Source organism: Cyprinodon tularosa, unplaced genomic scaffold (assembly GCF_016077235.1).
Source record: "Cyprinodon tularosa strain WSP-4 unplaced genomic scaffold, ASM1607723v1 ctg787, whole genome shotgun sequence".
Lineage (NCBI taxonomy): Eukaryota > Metazoa > Chordata > Actinopteri > Cyprinodontiformes > Cyprinodontidae > Cyprinodon > Cyprinodon tularosa.
Window position 1 is genome coordinate 92,354 of NW_024039548.1, and position 15,888 is coordinate 108,241.

At 39.8% G+C, this 15,888-nt stretch overlaps 1 protein-coding gene across 1 annotated transcript in view; it reads left to right on the forward strand.

Annotated features, from left to right (window-relative positions):
- tbck (TBC1 domain containing kinase) overlaps positions 1–15,888 on the forward strand; it is a 47,272-nt gene that overhangs the window by 25,150 nt on the left and 6,234 nt on the right. Inside the window, exon 23 of the mRNA XM_038271011.1 lies at positions 8,713–8,885. Coding sequence (XP_038126939.1) covers positions 8,713–8,885 — 173 coding nt within the window. The remainder of the gene's footprint in view (positions 1–8,712; positions 8,886–15,888) is intronic.

A 15,888-nucleotide genomic window follows, 5' to 3' on the forward strand; every position in this document is an offset into this window, starting at 1 on the left:
CTGATGCAGCCATCTACTGATTGTGTACTGATAAGTTTCAATTTTAATTAGAAAGGACCTTGAAAAAAACAAATATTAATATAGCATTTAAGCTTAGTCTTTGGAAACACATTTAAAACTCTTATTTTATTTTATATTTATATTGTCTGTTGCATTCAGACTTGGTTTACTTAAGTTATCTACTGTTGCTGTTCTACCTTTTCAGAACAGTCTTTTCTTAAATTTCTAAATTGAGAAAGGCATTTTTGTTCATACAACTCCCTGGATTATCTCTGCTTCTGTTGTTTTCAGTTGTTTAGTTTGAAAATCCAAGTGCATCATCACTTTTTCATGTATATAAATTACCAAATATAGTACCCACAACCATTCTCTGTTTAGAGTCACTTAAATTGTATTTCTTTTCCATTCCCATACAGTTTGAACTTTAAAAAATCATTGTTACCACTTTTTGATATCTGCAATGCATTGTTGGCATCAAGGGAGCCATTGCTCAAAATGCTGTTGAAGTTTACAAGTTATTGAAAATTTTCACATACCCAGAAATTCTGGGCGAGGAGGAGGAGTCGCAACATCTTTCAGTCTGACCTACTGATTAGTCCAAAGTAAAAATATCTTGTCCAGGGATTATGCTGAGAAACTAGTCCATACATTTTTTACATCAAGACTGGAATATTGTAGTTCTTTACTTTCCGGAAGTCCTCAAATTTTATTTAAAAGGCTTCAGCTGATCCAAACTGCTCCAGCCAGAGTTCTGATGAAAATTAAAAAGAGAGATCATATTTCTCCTTTCCTATTCATTTCAATTCAGTTATTTATATAGCGCCAATTTACACCACATGCCATCTCAAGGCACTTTACAGTTCACTAGATCATTAAGTAAAATTGATTCGAAGTTTTCTAAGAAAATCCAGGTGATTGCATCGACTTATTGACTCGAAGGCAATCTCTCACAATAAGCATGCATGTAGCGACAGTTTAGAGGAAAACATCCCTTTTAACAGAAAGAAGGCCGACTGGGGTTCAAAGAGACAGCAGCAAAGATACAAAAGGCAAATGTAAAAGGTGGCCCCGTCCAGGAAACAAACAGCCAGGCAGACAAGCTCTGAGCCAGCTCCCATGTCAGAGGATGAATAAAGCACATCCAGCCAGTACCGGTTAGAGAAACAGGACTACACTGGAAAATAGGCCGATCTCCAACATCTATAAACAAAGGTGTTGATGGCAGCAGCACAGCTGATATTTCTCTCCAGGATGGTGTATCAGCCAAACAGAAACAGTTGAGGCAAAGCTACTATTGCAAAAAGCAGAGAGAGCATAAGATTAGGGATTAAACTATCAGATTTTGCAGAGTGGGAGAATAGAGATGAGAGAATGAAGCAGAATGATAAAATGGGGGTCCCTATGTCCTCCAGAAGTCTAAGCCTATAGCAGGATAACTATAGAGATAGCTCAGGATAACTTCAGCCCCTCTAACTATAAGCTTTATCAAAAAGGAAAGTTTTAAGCCTAGTCTTAAAAGTAGACAGGGTGTCTGCCTCACAGACTAAAGCTGGTAGTTGGTTCCACACGAGAGGAGCCTGATAACTAAAAGATCTGCCTCCCGTTCTACTTTTAAATATTCTAGGAACCACTAGTAAACCTGCAGATTGAGAGTGAAGTGCTGTTAGGAACATAAAGAACAATCATATCTCTGATATAAGATGGAGATTGGCCCTTTAATATGATTTGCGGTTTTACATAAGGTTTCAAGTCTTTGTTAAATAAATATGACAAAATTCTCTATTCCTGTTCCCAGCTGTCATTTCCAGCCAATCAACACGCTATTCCAGGATTGTATGTTCTGAAAGAGACCTCTCATCAAGATTTATATGATTAATCCTCTTGTTCAGTACACTTAAGCTACAAATACAGTCAGAGACAGTAATTCTCTCTAACAAGTTCATTACCCTGAACACCCAATTTCACAGTTAAATATTCCATCAACGAGAAGACATCCAGATTAAAATGTACTGTTGAATATGTTACATTCTCCAAATTGCATTTCATTGCAGAATCAATGATTGTCATCTCTGAGGTGCATCAACATTGAGGATATTGAGTGTTTCTACTGCACATATGATCTCAATAGAGGCTCTTAACAAACATATCATATATTAGAAAAAGGGTAAATACTGCTGCTACATTTCACTTCTAACCAAGTAGGAAATGTCAAGATGACAATTGATGACAAATTAATCTCACTTATTGATATCTATGTAGTTCACTGTAATCTATACAGTTCTCTTGTGTTTATCCACTTACTGATTCAGAGTGGAGCAGAGTACGCTCAAAGCTCAGCTGGAGAATCCTGTAAAAACAGGGATTTGCTGTTCTCAGAATTTTATTGGTGAAAACATGAAAAAAAAAAAATTTCAATAGTTTTATCCACAAAACTGCGCTGAAAGAATGCTTAAAAACCGTTTTTTCCCCCCTGTTTTAACATGTACTTTGCATAGTGGACATAAGTTAGTCTGCCCCCCCAGGCTAGGAGCTTTTTGCAACAAGCCACGGCGCACACATCTTTAAATCGTTTATGTTATTTCCTGTCATATTTTACTCTGGCAGATTGGTTTTTAAGCAGATTGGCAGCATCAGAGTACCCATCTGAGACACCCCAGTGAGTGTTAAAGCAATCAATCTTCTCTTCCTTATGTTTGCCTCTTTTACTAGGAGGGATTGCATCCAGTATTATTGGCTCAAGGGAGAGAATATGTTTGGTTGTGAGCCTGTCGCTGAGGAATATCAGGCTCCCACTGTGTTTTTCTCTGAAATGGTCCCTGTAACTGAGTTTGTCAGGTCATATCCCAAGGATCTCCCAAAATTGACACCGTGATGGAGATGAGGGAGGCCATGATAAATCTTCTTTATAATTTCTCCTGAGCCTGGCCTGAGTGCATGGCGCACCAAGAAGAGCTCATTATCTAGATTCCCTTAAATGCAGGAGCAGAAAGGGCAAAGATGTTTCCTGTGAGAAGGATTTCAAGGGGAAAGTATTTCTAATTTACCCAAACCCTCCACTAATCCAGCAAGTCCTAGGTCCCTAATCCTCTCTTCAGTCACAAGATGCAGAGAGCATTGAAATTAAGAAAGGAAACAAATGCCTTGCAATGAGAGTGTATTTATTACTTAAATAAGACATTTATTCCTGTAAAGAGGCACTTGCAGTGCTAAATGAGTGCTTGAGGCTACTAATAAGGCAGAATAGCAAGTTTAAGATGTTTCCTGGTGCATTTTAAAATTTCCTGTGCAGTTTGGGTTTTCTCTCTTGCTTCCTTCTTTCCTTCCTTCTGTTTTATCTGCTTGACAACATGGCATCAAATAAAAATATTTTTTCATACCAAATTATATATATTTTTTTCTCTCGCTCTCTTCAGGAAAACTGATTATAAATAGAGAAAGTGTTTTTTTTAGCTTGATATTGTTTCAGTAATCACTTTATGAAGTTGACCTGAATTCTATGGTGTGTCTAAACACAAGGAGTGAAAAAGGCTTGCTAATAAGCTGGCAGGCTCTGCCAACAAAAACTGAAAGGCTGACATCTCTGAAATACCGAAGCCTAAGAAGTGCATTGGTTAAAAAAACAATAAAACCACAATACAGATTTTTCAAAAATTAATAATTCATAAAAGCTGTCTTCAAATTGTTTATTACCCAGCACGAGGTACAGTATTTTGTGTTATTACTTAGTGTTTTTATATTAACATAAAGGATCAACATCTCTGGAATAGTGTAATTTTTACCTGGAAAAACTTAACAATAAACCAGTAGATGGTGTTATCCGGTCGAAAGAAATTATTCTGTCTATTGAATCTTTTTCTTTTTGATGTCAGTCAGTTGTAAAAAAACAATTAAAGGGCGTGCTTTGGTGGTGCAGTGGTTAGTGCGCATGACCCATGTACGGAGGCCTTAGTCCTCCACGCAGGCAACTCGGGTTTGAATTCGGGCTCTGCTGCTTCCCTGCATCTCTCTCCTTCTCTCTCATACCACCTTTCCTGTCAGCCTACTGTCCATAAAAAAACGAGCCACTAGTGCTGTAAAAACTTTTTTTTTTTTTTTTTTTTTATTAATTAAAATCAGTTCCTGTTTTTTTTTTTTTTTTCACTTTGACTTAAATTCAACTTTATTTATCCCTTTTCCTTCAGGAAAATTTTGGTTCCAGTAGCTTATATAGAGTACAAAGGACAGAGCTAACGCAAGAAGAAATACAACAGAGAATATAAAAAGAGTGTATATAGTACAAAAAAGCATAAAAAAGTTGTAAGTCTTGGAATATGTTTCCTTTAGATATAAACATACTTGTCACCATGGGGAGCAGAGCTTTCAGCCGCTCTGCTCCCCAGCTCTGGAACTCACTTCCTCCCGACCTCCGCAGTATTGACTCTCTCCCCTTATTCAAAGCCAGACTCAAAACCCATCTGTTCCAGCTCGCTTATCTGTGAATATACTGCTCTTTTCCCTATCCATGATTGTTTTTTGTTTTTTATGTTCCTGTATCTGTATTTTGTATTTTCATCTCTTTTTACCGTATTTTCACGACCATAAGGCGCACCGGACTAAAAGGCGCAGTCTCAGTTATGTGTGCCATTACTGTATTTAACACACACATAAGGCGCACCGGACTATAGGGCGCGTTTTTTATATACAGGTACATGTCCTCTCAGGTGGATTTTCCCACTTAAAAACATATTAAAACTACTTTATTCCCACTGATCACAGCAAATAAAGCTGCAAGGTGTATTTATTACAAAGTATTATTCAAACCTGTGAACCGGCCGTGAGAGACACATCGTTGATGACACAGGGCTGTGATTACTCCTCTGATACAGTTTATTGACGCATAAATTAACTTAAAACATAGGCAGGATAATAATCTGGATGAACTGACTGCAATTATTAAATTTTCAGGTGGACTTTCTCACTTAAAAAGATTTAGATTACTTAGATGAAAAAACACCTGCCGAGGTGAGCCCGGATGCGCCGCGGCCCAGAGGCTGCTGTTGAATTAAGTTTTCAGGTAGAAAAATAGAGCGGGAGCAAAACTGAGTATGATTGTGCTTTATTCAAGTATTTATTACAAAGTATTAATCAAACCCCTCAAAGTCCTCATCCTCTGTTTCTGAATTAAACAGCTGCGCTAAATCCGACATGCCAGTTTCCCCTTCTTCGTTTATTGACGCATAAATTAACTTAAAACATAGGCAGGATAATAATCTGGATGAACTGACTGCAATGATTAAATTTTCAGGTGGACTTTCTCACTTAAAAAGATTTAGATTATTTAGATGAAAAAACACCTGCCGAGGTGAGTCCGGATGCGCCGCGGCCCAGAGGCTGCTGTTGAATTAAGTTTTCAGGTAGAAAAATAGAGCGGGAGCAAAACTGAGTATGATTGTGCTTTATTCAAGTATTTATTACAGAGTATTAATCAAACCCCTCAAAGTCCTGATCCTCTGTTTCTGAATTAAACAGCTGCGCTAAATCCGACATGCCAGTTTCCCCTTCTTCTTCGTTTATTGACGCATAAATTAACTTAAAACATAGGCAGGATAATAATCTGGATGAACTGACTACAATGATTAAATTTTCAGGTGGACTTTCTCACTTAAAAAGATTTAGATGAAAAAACACCTGCCGAGGTGAGCCCGGATGTGCCGCGGCCCAGAGGCTGCTGTTGAATTAAGTTTTCAGGTAGAAAAATAGAGCGGGAGCAAAACTGAGTATGATTGTGCTTTATTCAAGTATTTATTACAGAGTATTAATCAAACCCCTCAAAGTCCTCATCCTCTGTTTCTGAATTAAACAGCTGCGCTAAATCCGACATGCCAGTTTCCCCTTCTTCTTCGCTGTCAGAGTCACTTTCCATGCCGGGCGGCTCCTTGGAAATGATGCCGGCTTTTGCGAAAGCCTCTTTAGGCAAAGTCTTTCTTTTAAAAATCACCATAGGCGGCAGTTTCTGTCCATTTGCGTGGCAGCCAAGCACAACAGTAAACGACGCCTTTTCATACCCCGTTGTGTGTATCGCTACAGTGCTGGTCCCCTTCTTCTCCACGGTGTGATTCACCGGGATGTCGAAAGTGAGCGGCACCTCGTCCATGTTGGTGATGTGGCTTGGCTGGATGACTTTCTCAGCGATGTGTTTGCTGCAGAAGGAGTGGAAGCTCGCCAGCTTTTCATCATAATCCGCCGGACGTCGCTGAGCAACTGTAGTCCTGGTCCGGATGGAAAAATTGCACCGTTTCATAAAACGGAAGCACCACGATGGACCTCCTTGAAAATTTTCAATTTTCATTTCTTCCGCCAGCTTTACTGCTTTTAGTCGAACAGTGACCGTTGAAACGCTCGCCCCACTCGTTCTTTGCTCCACGATCCACCGCTCGAGTCTTTCCTCCAACTCGGGCCACCTCGCCTTATGTCCGCGGAAACTCAGCTGCGTCTTCTTCACCAGTCGGAGTTCGTTTTCCAGCTTCCTCCACTTGCGAACCATCGATTCATTTATATTGAATTCTCTCGCAGCTGCTCGATTTCCATGTTCCTCTGCGTAGCTGATAGCCTTCAGTTTAAACTGGGCTTCATAGGCGTGTCTCTTTGCCAATTTCAGGATGTGTTAAGACAACAATTTTCTGCATAAAGCACATACCTGTTCTTTTATACACAAGCCACGCCCACACTTCCCCCTTTAGGGTTCTCACATACTCATGGTGGTCTCAACAACGTCCGCAGATATGGCGCACCGCACCATAGGGCGCACCCCACATTTTGAGGGAAAAAAAAGACGTTTAGGTGCGCCTTATAGTCGTGAAAATACGGTATTTATTTCTTGTATTATTTGTAAAGTGACCTTGAGTGTCAAGAAAGACGCTGTTAAATAAAATGTATTATTATTATTATTATTATTATTATATCTGAACAGCAGAGATTTAAGGAAAGACTACAGTTGACTTGGATTATTGCACTTGTACTGCAGAGATTTAATGACCTTATAAATGAGTACAAAAAGTACACAGACTACACAGTAGTTGGCATGTGTTATTGCACAGTGAGAGAGAAGAATATTGTACACGAGTGACAATAGGTAATGTTTTGCACAAGATGTCAGGGGAGGGGGTGCTGACCCTTGTCCCTCTTCCTATCACCTTCTCCTTCACCTTGCATTTAGTGAGGAGCAATCTCCCACTGATCAGGCTCCTCTGAGTGGTGAAGACAGTGTGGAGAGGGTGGCTTGCTTTGTTCATAGTGTCCAGCAGTTTAAGTGTCCTTGTCGCTGCCAAAATCCCCAGAGAGTCCAGCTTCTTGCCAATCACAGAGCCGGCTCGCCTCACCAGTTTATTCAGTCTGAAGGGTATCCTTCTTGGATGTACTGCTCCCCTAACACAGCACGGTGTAGAAGAGGACACTGGCAACCACAGACTGGTAGAACATCTCCAACAGTTTACTGCAGATGCTGAACAACCTCAGTCTCCTCAGGAAGTACATCCTGCTCCGTGTCTTCCTGTGAAGTGGTTGGTGTGTGTTGACCATTCCAGTTTATTGTCCAGCCACACCCCAAGGTATTTGTATGAATCCACACTCTCCACCTCAGCTTCCTCCAGTAGCACCGCACTTAGTCTTTGGTCCATTCCTCCAAAATTCCTATGACCGACTCCTTCGTCTTGGAGATGTTGAGCTCCAGGTGGTTTATGCGGCACCAGCGGGCAAAGTCCCCCCCCCCAGACTCCTGTACTCCTCCTCTCTGATGTCCCTGATACACCCCACAATGGCTGTGTCATCTCTGTACTTCTGTATGTGACACAGCTCAGAGTTGTAACAGAAGTCTGAGGTGTATAATGTGAAGAGGACAGGGGCAAGCACTGTGCCCTGGGGGGCTCCAGTGCTGCTGGCCACAGTGTCATAGATGACGTCTTTCAGCCTAACAAACTGTGGGATACTGTGTTAGCTAACTGGAGATCCATGCCACCAGGCAGGGGTCGACTCCCATGCTGTTCAGTTTATCTCTGAGCAGGGAGGACTGGATGGTGTTGAAAAGTCCAGGAAGAGAATACTTGGATGGTGTTGAAAAGTCCAGGAAGAGAATACTTGCTGTGGCACAACCCTTATCCAGGTGGGAGTGGACTCTGTGTAGTAGGTAGAGGATGGCGTCCTCCACTCCTACACCTTGCTGATATGCAAACTGCAGACGGTCCAGGGCGTGTTGTACTTGAGGTCTGAGGAGATTGAGGAGTATCCACTGCACTGTCTTCATCATATGTGAAGTATATGCCACAGGCCAGAAATCATTCAGCTCACTGGGCTGGGTCTTTTTAGGAACCGGTGTGATGCAGGATGTCTTCCATAGGGTAGGCACTCTCCTTAGCTGCTGGCTAAGGTTGAAAATCCATTGTAGTGGTTCCCTCAGTTCAGTAGAGCAGGTTTTCAGTAGCTGTGGACACACCTTGTCCTTGCCCTGCTGCTTTCCTAGGTGGAAGTCTCCTCAGCTGTCTCTGACCTGGTCTGTGGTGACATGTTTACTTTTAAATGGCTGCATTATGTTTGCAAGCCTGATGTTTAATTTGCAAGGTCTTATGCAAAGAGTGGAAAAAAGTGATGTTTTGTCAAAAAAGGCTTAAAAGTTAAAAAATAACTTTTCTAATTTCACATTGTTTTTATTTTCCTTTTTTTTTTCTTTTTTTTGTGCAGAAATTGATATTGAGCGCTGTGTTCGTGAATCTATCAACCTCTTCTGCTGGACTCCAAAGAGCGCCACCTACCGACAGTATGCTCAGCCCATGAAAGCTGGAGGTGAAGGAATCTTTGGGAAAACGGCAACATATTCCTCATCTGACTACCAAGACATGCCAAAGACTGACCTGGTGAGTCTCACAGACGCTGAACTATGGACTAACATAAAATAAATAAGGTCATTAAAGATTAACATTTGCTCACCTTTGCTTTATTACTCTCCAAACCATTCAAAGTCACAGGATACTAGTCCCGTGGAACTGCAATAGCTTACCCCTGGTCAAAACTAATACTGGGGGAGCTACAGTACAGGTTGGGTACATTATTTTAGATACTTTGACATTGGTAAAAGCTACAATATCTAATAATCTTCCAGAACAGATGGAATATATATACCGTATTTTCACGACCATAAGGCGCACCGGACTAAAAGGCGCACTCTCAGTTATGTGTCCCATTTCTGTATTTAACACACACATAAGGCGCACCGGACTATAGGGCGCGTTTTTTATATACAGGTACAAGTCCTCTACTACCTTTAAATACCTCTACTGCGTATTTAAAAATACAGCGGGGGCAAAACTGAGTATGATTGTGCTTTATTCATGTATTTATTACAAAGTATTAATCAAACCTGGCAGCTGGCCGTGAGACAGACACATCGCAGATGACACAGCGCTGTGATCACTCCTAAATTAACTTAAAATCCTGAAACCTGCTGACGGAATATGTTCGCTTTTATTGCCGGTATCCTGGTGCCTGCAGCTAAAATTATTTAGATGAAAAACACCTGCCAGCAGCCGCGGTGTACCCCAGGCTGCCCAGCCTACAGGCTGCTGATGAAGAGATTTCTGCTGTCAGCGCACCGCTGGTATGTGGGGGTCTGAGCGCCTCCGACAGAAATAGATAATCTGGATGAACTGACTGCAATTATTAAGTTTTCAGTTGGACTTTCTCACTTAAAAACATATTAAAACTACTTTATTCCCACTGATCACAGCAAATATAGCTGCAAGATTTAGATTATTTAGATGAAAAAACACCTGCCAGCCACCGCGATGAAGAGGAGGAGACGCGCCGGGGCTGCTGTTGAATTAAGTTTTCAGGGAGAAAAATACAGCGGGAGCAAAACTGAGTATGATTGTGCTTTATTCATGTATTTATTACAAAGTATTAATCAAACCCATCAAAGTCATCATCCTCTGTTTCTGAATAAAACAGCTGCGCTAAATCAGACATGCCAGTTTCCCCTTCTTCGCTGTCAGAGTCATTTTCCGTGCAGCGCGGCTCCTCAGAAATAATGCCTGCTTTTGCGAAAGCTTGAACAACAGAGCCAGCAGACACGTTAGTCCAAGCATCTACAATCCATCCGCAAACTGTGGCGTAATCTGCCCGGCGCTGCCTTCCATTTATCCTGAAACTGTGGTCTCCGTCGGTCATCCATCGCTCCCACACCGCTCGCAGCCTTACTTCGAACGGCTGCTTCACACCGATGTCGAGCGGTTGAAGTTCCTTTGTCAGACCCCCGGGATAACGGCGAGCACAGCGTTCATTGATTCACCTTTTTTTCACATCGGCTGTGAGATGGGCACGCAGCGATGGTGATGCGTGGAAAAAACCACCTAGTCTTCTCACATACACCTGCCTCAGCCACGCACCCACCCAGCCTTTTCCATTTGCGTTAATATCATATGTCATCAGAGCGCTGTCTGTCTCGCTGGCAGCTCCCAGATCTGCTTCTCTGATTGGTTGATGCGGCGCGTCCAGCAGCAAAACTTCAATTTTTCCATCTGAGCAGCAGCAGCGCGTTGGCGGTGCTTCAGATGCTTAAACGCTCCCGACGTGCTGCACCAAAATGCGCTGCGGGACCTTTTGCTGTGCCTATATGCGCGTCAACCATTGACTTTGCATGTAAACACGCTGCTTCTGCTGCACCTGCTGGGTCCGGTTCACACCGATGTCGAGCAGCGTTCATTTGTTTCCCCATGTTTTTCACATCAGCTGTGAGATGGGCACGCATGGAGTTACATATTAACAGCGATGGTGAGGGGTGGAAAAAAAACACCTGGCCTCCTTACATTCAGCCACTCTTTCATCATCTCCTCAATGAGGTGGTCTCAAAAGTCGCAGTTACAACACACATAAGGCGCACCGCACCATAGGGCGCACCGCACATTTTGAGGGAAAAAAAAGACGTTTAAGTGCGCCTTATAGTCGTGAAAATACGGTATTAAAGTTTAATGCAAACCTTAGGTATAAAATCTTGTAAATAAGTACATAAAAATTTGCTCTGTTTATGTTTTTTTTAAATCAAATGCACTATATTTTTATTTTGAAATACAATCGCTGAAATATTTTTGGAATCGATTTTTTTTTTCTTACAGTTAATTGTTAATGAAGCTGTTTTATTGTGTAGTGGTGTGGAATGGATGCAATCAGTCTTCTTGTAAATGACTATGATGTTAGAAACTCCATGCTAAAATAGGTAATGCTAAAAGGCTTCAATGTAGAATATTTTTACCTCATATTCATAACACAGAAAAATCCCACATTTTTTTAGTCTTAATGAACTAATCTGAATTTTGATACAGCAGAGAAAATTAGTTTGTATCCACAAATTGCTATTTCATACTGATTCAAATTTATGTGTGTTTTGACAAAATGTAGTTTATTTTCTGTTTTTTTGTTTTTCATTTTTGCTACAATGATAGATTATTTTTAGGCTCTAATGGCCTTTATTTTTGAAAGTAAATGGACAGGAAATTGGAGAAGAAATGAGGAAGACATGTGACAAACTCCCCATTGTTGCAATTATGATCCTACAGAAAATTATAAAAATGTGAATATTAGTTGAGCTAAATATTATAAATACAGGCTAAGACATTTGTATGCATGACTCCCTATTTGATAGGGGAAAAAACTCTTACACCTTTTTTATATATATTTACCATATATTTGTGCTAATGTGGACGTGCTCTGTTTTTAAAATAGTTTTACTCGAAATAATTTTAACTTATGAATCATGAAGTGCTGCTGTATAAGTAGGGTTGCTATTTCTGGGAATAGGGATCCATTTAACAAGTTAGGTCCTAGTATTGTTAATAGGATTTATGAAGTATAGGAATATGTAAAAGTAGCCTGACACCTACTTTTGGCAATATACTATTTCTTGTGACTGGTAGCTGACCAATGCCTAATGCTGTTAATAGCAGGATGTATTCTATATTTACTTGCATCAAATAAACAGTACAGGAGCATACATCCTTAAGGCAATGCTGTAATCAACACTTTACTAACTTCACTGAAAGTTTCATTGTCCAAATGAAACAATTAATGGAGCAGCTCTGACCCTGAAATTAATTAATACTCAATATATTCTTCTGCATACAGTTACTGTAACTGGGCAAAAAAAATTACATCATGTAAATAAATGTAAGCAGTAATGAAATCATAAAATGAAGGATGTATTTTAATTAGCTTATTTATTTATTCACCTTATTTAAAATGAAGTTATTTAATATAATTATATATTTTTTGCTTTGTTATTTAATTACTTGTTTTTATATGTATTTTTTTTCTGTTAATGCTTCTATTTTTTTGTTTGTTTTGTTTTTCCTCTCTTTTCTACTCATTTTCATGCATTTGTGCCTCATCATGCAAATTAAGTGGGGTGGCCTTGAGGGGACAGTTTTACCCTGCTGGATTTTAAACATACAGAGCATTTAAGCATTTATAGAGTTTTCAAAATTACAATATTATAAAGAAAAGAAACAATAAAAATATTTTTATTATTTATGAAATGAAGTTGAACGCTGGTCCTTCTTTCCTTCCTTTCTTCCCTGGTTCCTTCGTTCCTTCCTAGGTTCCTTGGTTCCTTCCTTTCTTCCTTGTTTCCTTCGTTCGTTCCTTCCCTCCTTGGTTCCTTCATTTGTTCCTTCTTTCCCTGGTTCCTTCGTTCCTTCCTAGGTTCCTTGGTTCCTTCCTTCCTTGGTTCTTTCCTTCCTTCCCTGGTTCTTTCCTTCCTTAGATAGGTTCTTTCCTTTCCTGGTTCGTTCGTTCCTTCCTTCCTTCCTTCCTTCCTTCCTTCCTTCCTTCCTTCCTTCCTTCCTTCCTTCCTTCCTTCCTTCCTTCCTTCCTTCCTTCCTTCCTTCCTTCCTTCCTTCCTTCCTTCCTTCCTTCCTTCCTTCCTTCCTTCCTCCTAAAATCTACATGCTATTAGCAGGCCAGACACAGTCACAACAAAGATGGCGACCTGCCACGAGGAATTGTTTAGCTGAGCAGGGGAATTTTGCAACTTTTTATGAAAACAGTGATGAAATTTGCAACTTTGTGTGGATGCTCTAACAGTGTTTCTGTTACCTGCAAACATAGACATCTTTAGTTCTGTTATCCGTGAGCACCTGAACGGAAACTGCAGCCCCTGCTTCATAAGAGCGCATTCAGCAGGAGAAGCAAATTCAGTCTCCGTCTCATTTTTGATCAGCTTTGAGGAAATAATTTTTAAATTTTGTTAAAATATGACTGAAGTATACCAATAACCACATCACTGAGTCGACATTAAAAGATAAGATGAAGCTTATTGTTCTCCCATGGTATCATGTATGAGAATGTTTTCTTAAAATAAGGATAACCCAAAGCATGATTCATTTAAACATTAATTCAAAGTTCTCAAAAAGTGAACAGCTCTGTGCTCATATCCAGATGTCTGATGAACATACTATGTGCTCTGACTGTCGCACATTTCTAGAAGTTCCCTGCTGCAGCAAAGCTCTAAAACATTCAATAGTTTATTCAATAGCTATCAATTATTGGTCCATCCTAGTCTCAGTCGATGTGCTGGTGTTGGAAAATCGGCCCCCAGATAGTTTTTTTTCTCCCATCTGCTCACTCTGAGCAGTTTCTGTATTTATATAAATTGTGTCAGGATTGCTTCTTTATAGATTAATGGTTTGAAATATGATTACCTTATTTCCATACTTTGGAAAATTATTATCATCATCCTGCAGAATAATTTTCCATCTTTCCATCTTTCCTCCTGTGCCACCCCTTTAGACTCGTGCATTACAGATGTAATAGCAGCTGACAGTTTTATAATAAGCTCATTTAAAGTGTATTATCTCTATCCGAGGTACTTGGACTACTGACTGCTGTAGACATTTAGATCTAGCTGAAGATCGGCTACATTAGCCCCTCTCAAGTTTATTCCAAAACTAAAGATGAACCTTAGTGCCACATACTTTGTTTTATTTTTCAAACGTTATGCATGAAATGTTATTTCTTTGAAGGTCCAAATTATTTGCGAAGACACAGAATGTTTTTTATTTAGATTAAAATATTTACAGTGATATGTGTACTATTTATACTGCAAAGCTATCTTAAAGGGCAATTTATAAAGGCTTTACTTTCAATTACTGAGCATTTTGTTTACTTTGGCAATGGTAAGAAGTTAACCATTTCTCTGGAGGTTTGGACCCGCTGTGATATCCGGTGGCTAAGGGACCCTGTGCTGCAGAAATATGTTCATCCAGATGGCTGCAGAAGGGGTTATAAAATGTGTGTTTATTAAGAGACTCAAAAATGGGATAAAGTTGGAGAACTTTACTGGAGACATCCATATTTGTCAAAGAGCACTACTGGCATCTACCGGTTTGTGACGTCACCGTGCGGTATCGGCTGTTGATCAAGTCCCAATGCTGTATCTGGTGTTAGTCACAATGCGCTTTTATCCAAGTCATTTTGAAAACATTCTTCTTCAAAATATTGGCTACATATCACATGTTTTTTCTCTGGCCAGAAGTTTGATAGAAAATCCTCTCTCTTCAAGTTGGCAATCCAACGACAAACCCATCCGTGGTAGATCCTGAATCGGAAAGGTGAAATAATCCTTTTTGTTATCTATTTATTTTTTTAATTTTTTTCCACTTTAACCCGATGTATTACAACATCCAACTGCCATGCACGTGGGCATTGTCAATTTAAGCATAGCTCTCGCGAATTTCAATGGTGAAGTCTTCTCAAAATCTTAAGTAATTGCTGTTGATTGCATAGGTGTCTAGTAGGTCCCATTGATTTTGCTTGTAAAGCGGGGAGAATGGCGCTAGGCTTACCGCACCGTGACGACACTGTTGGAAGATGCCAGGAGTGAGGTTTTTACTATATTGTATATTTACTATATACAAAAATGGCCGTTCTTGGACTCAGTAATTGCTGTGAAAATTATTATTTTTATTTTTTACTGATTAACGCCAAATCCATTAAATCACTGTGAACGTATTAATTTTAGGTATAGATAATGACCCACTGATCATTCCTTGCTGACCGGACTTTTCCTTTAAAATTGATTGATTGTCGCTGACCAGCTGTCAGAGTGTGTTTGGCCGGTCAGAAGAGCCTAACTAATAGGCGCTGAAATTAAAAACAATCGGAGGAGCTTCAGGCTATAGCTGGCTGTCCAATGAGTTGCGCTGACCAACCCTGTGACATCACCGTTTGAGGTACTGCAACATGTTCTTACTGAAACACTATAAAACAAAGCTTTTTTTCTTTTATGTTTATATTTTTCACTTTTCTAATATAATATATTGATAATAGTAAGACAGAATCTCAAAAATTAAATTAGTTTGATTGGACGTTTCATTCCCCTTTAATTTGGGAGAAATTTGAGAAAAGACTGCAATGCTAAGCCCTCCTGTCCAGCACCTGCATCTGACGACACAAATGCTGGAATCTGTCTGGAAGAATTGTTAAATTCTCATAAACACTCAGAAACTTTGCGGAGAGGCTTTAATTAAACTTTAATTATCATTTTTGTTGGTTTTTCTTTTTTCAATGGGAAGATGTGTTCTTTAGAAACATATTACATTTGAATTTTAATGTAAAGCCTCCTTCTGTACTGAAGTTAGCCTCTAACTGCATGTTGTTAGTCAGCAGTATGTTTTTTTTTCTTATGTTCTTTGAATTATCACCTAAGTTTTACTGATACAACTGTTCAGCTAGTAGCTATGTTTTTGTTATTGTTCTCACAGACTAATTAAATTAAGTCAATAAACCTAACCTTGTTTTGACCCAAAAAAAGCAGCATTTCCATTCCAGACAGTGTCTTCCTATTTTGAACCTTGAACAAAGTTCCTGGTG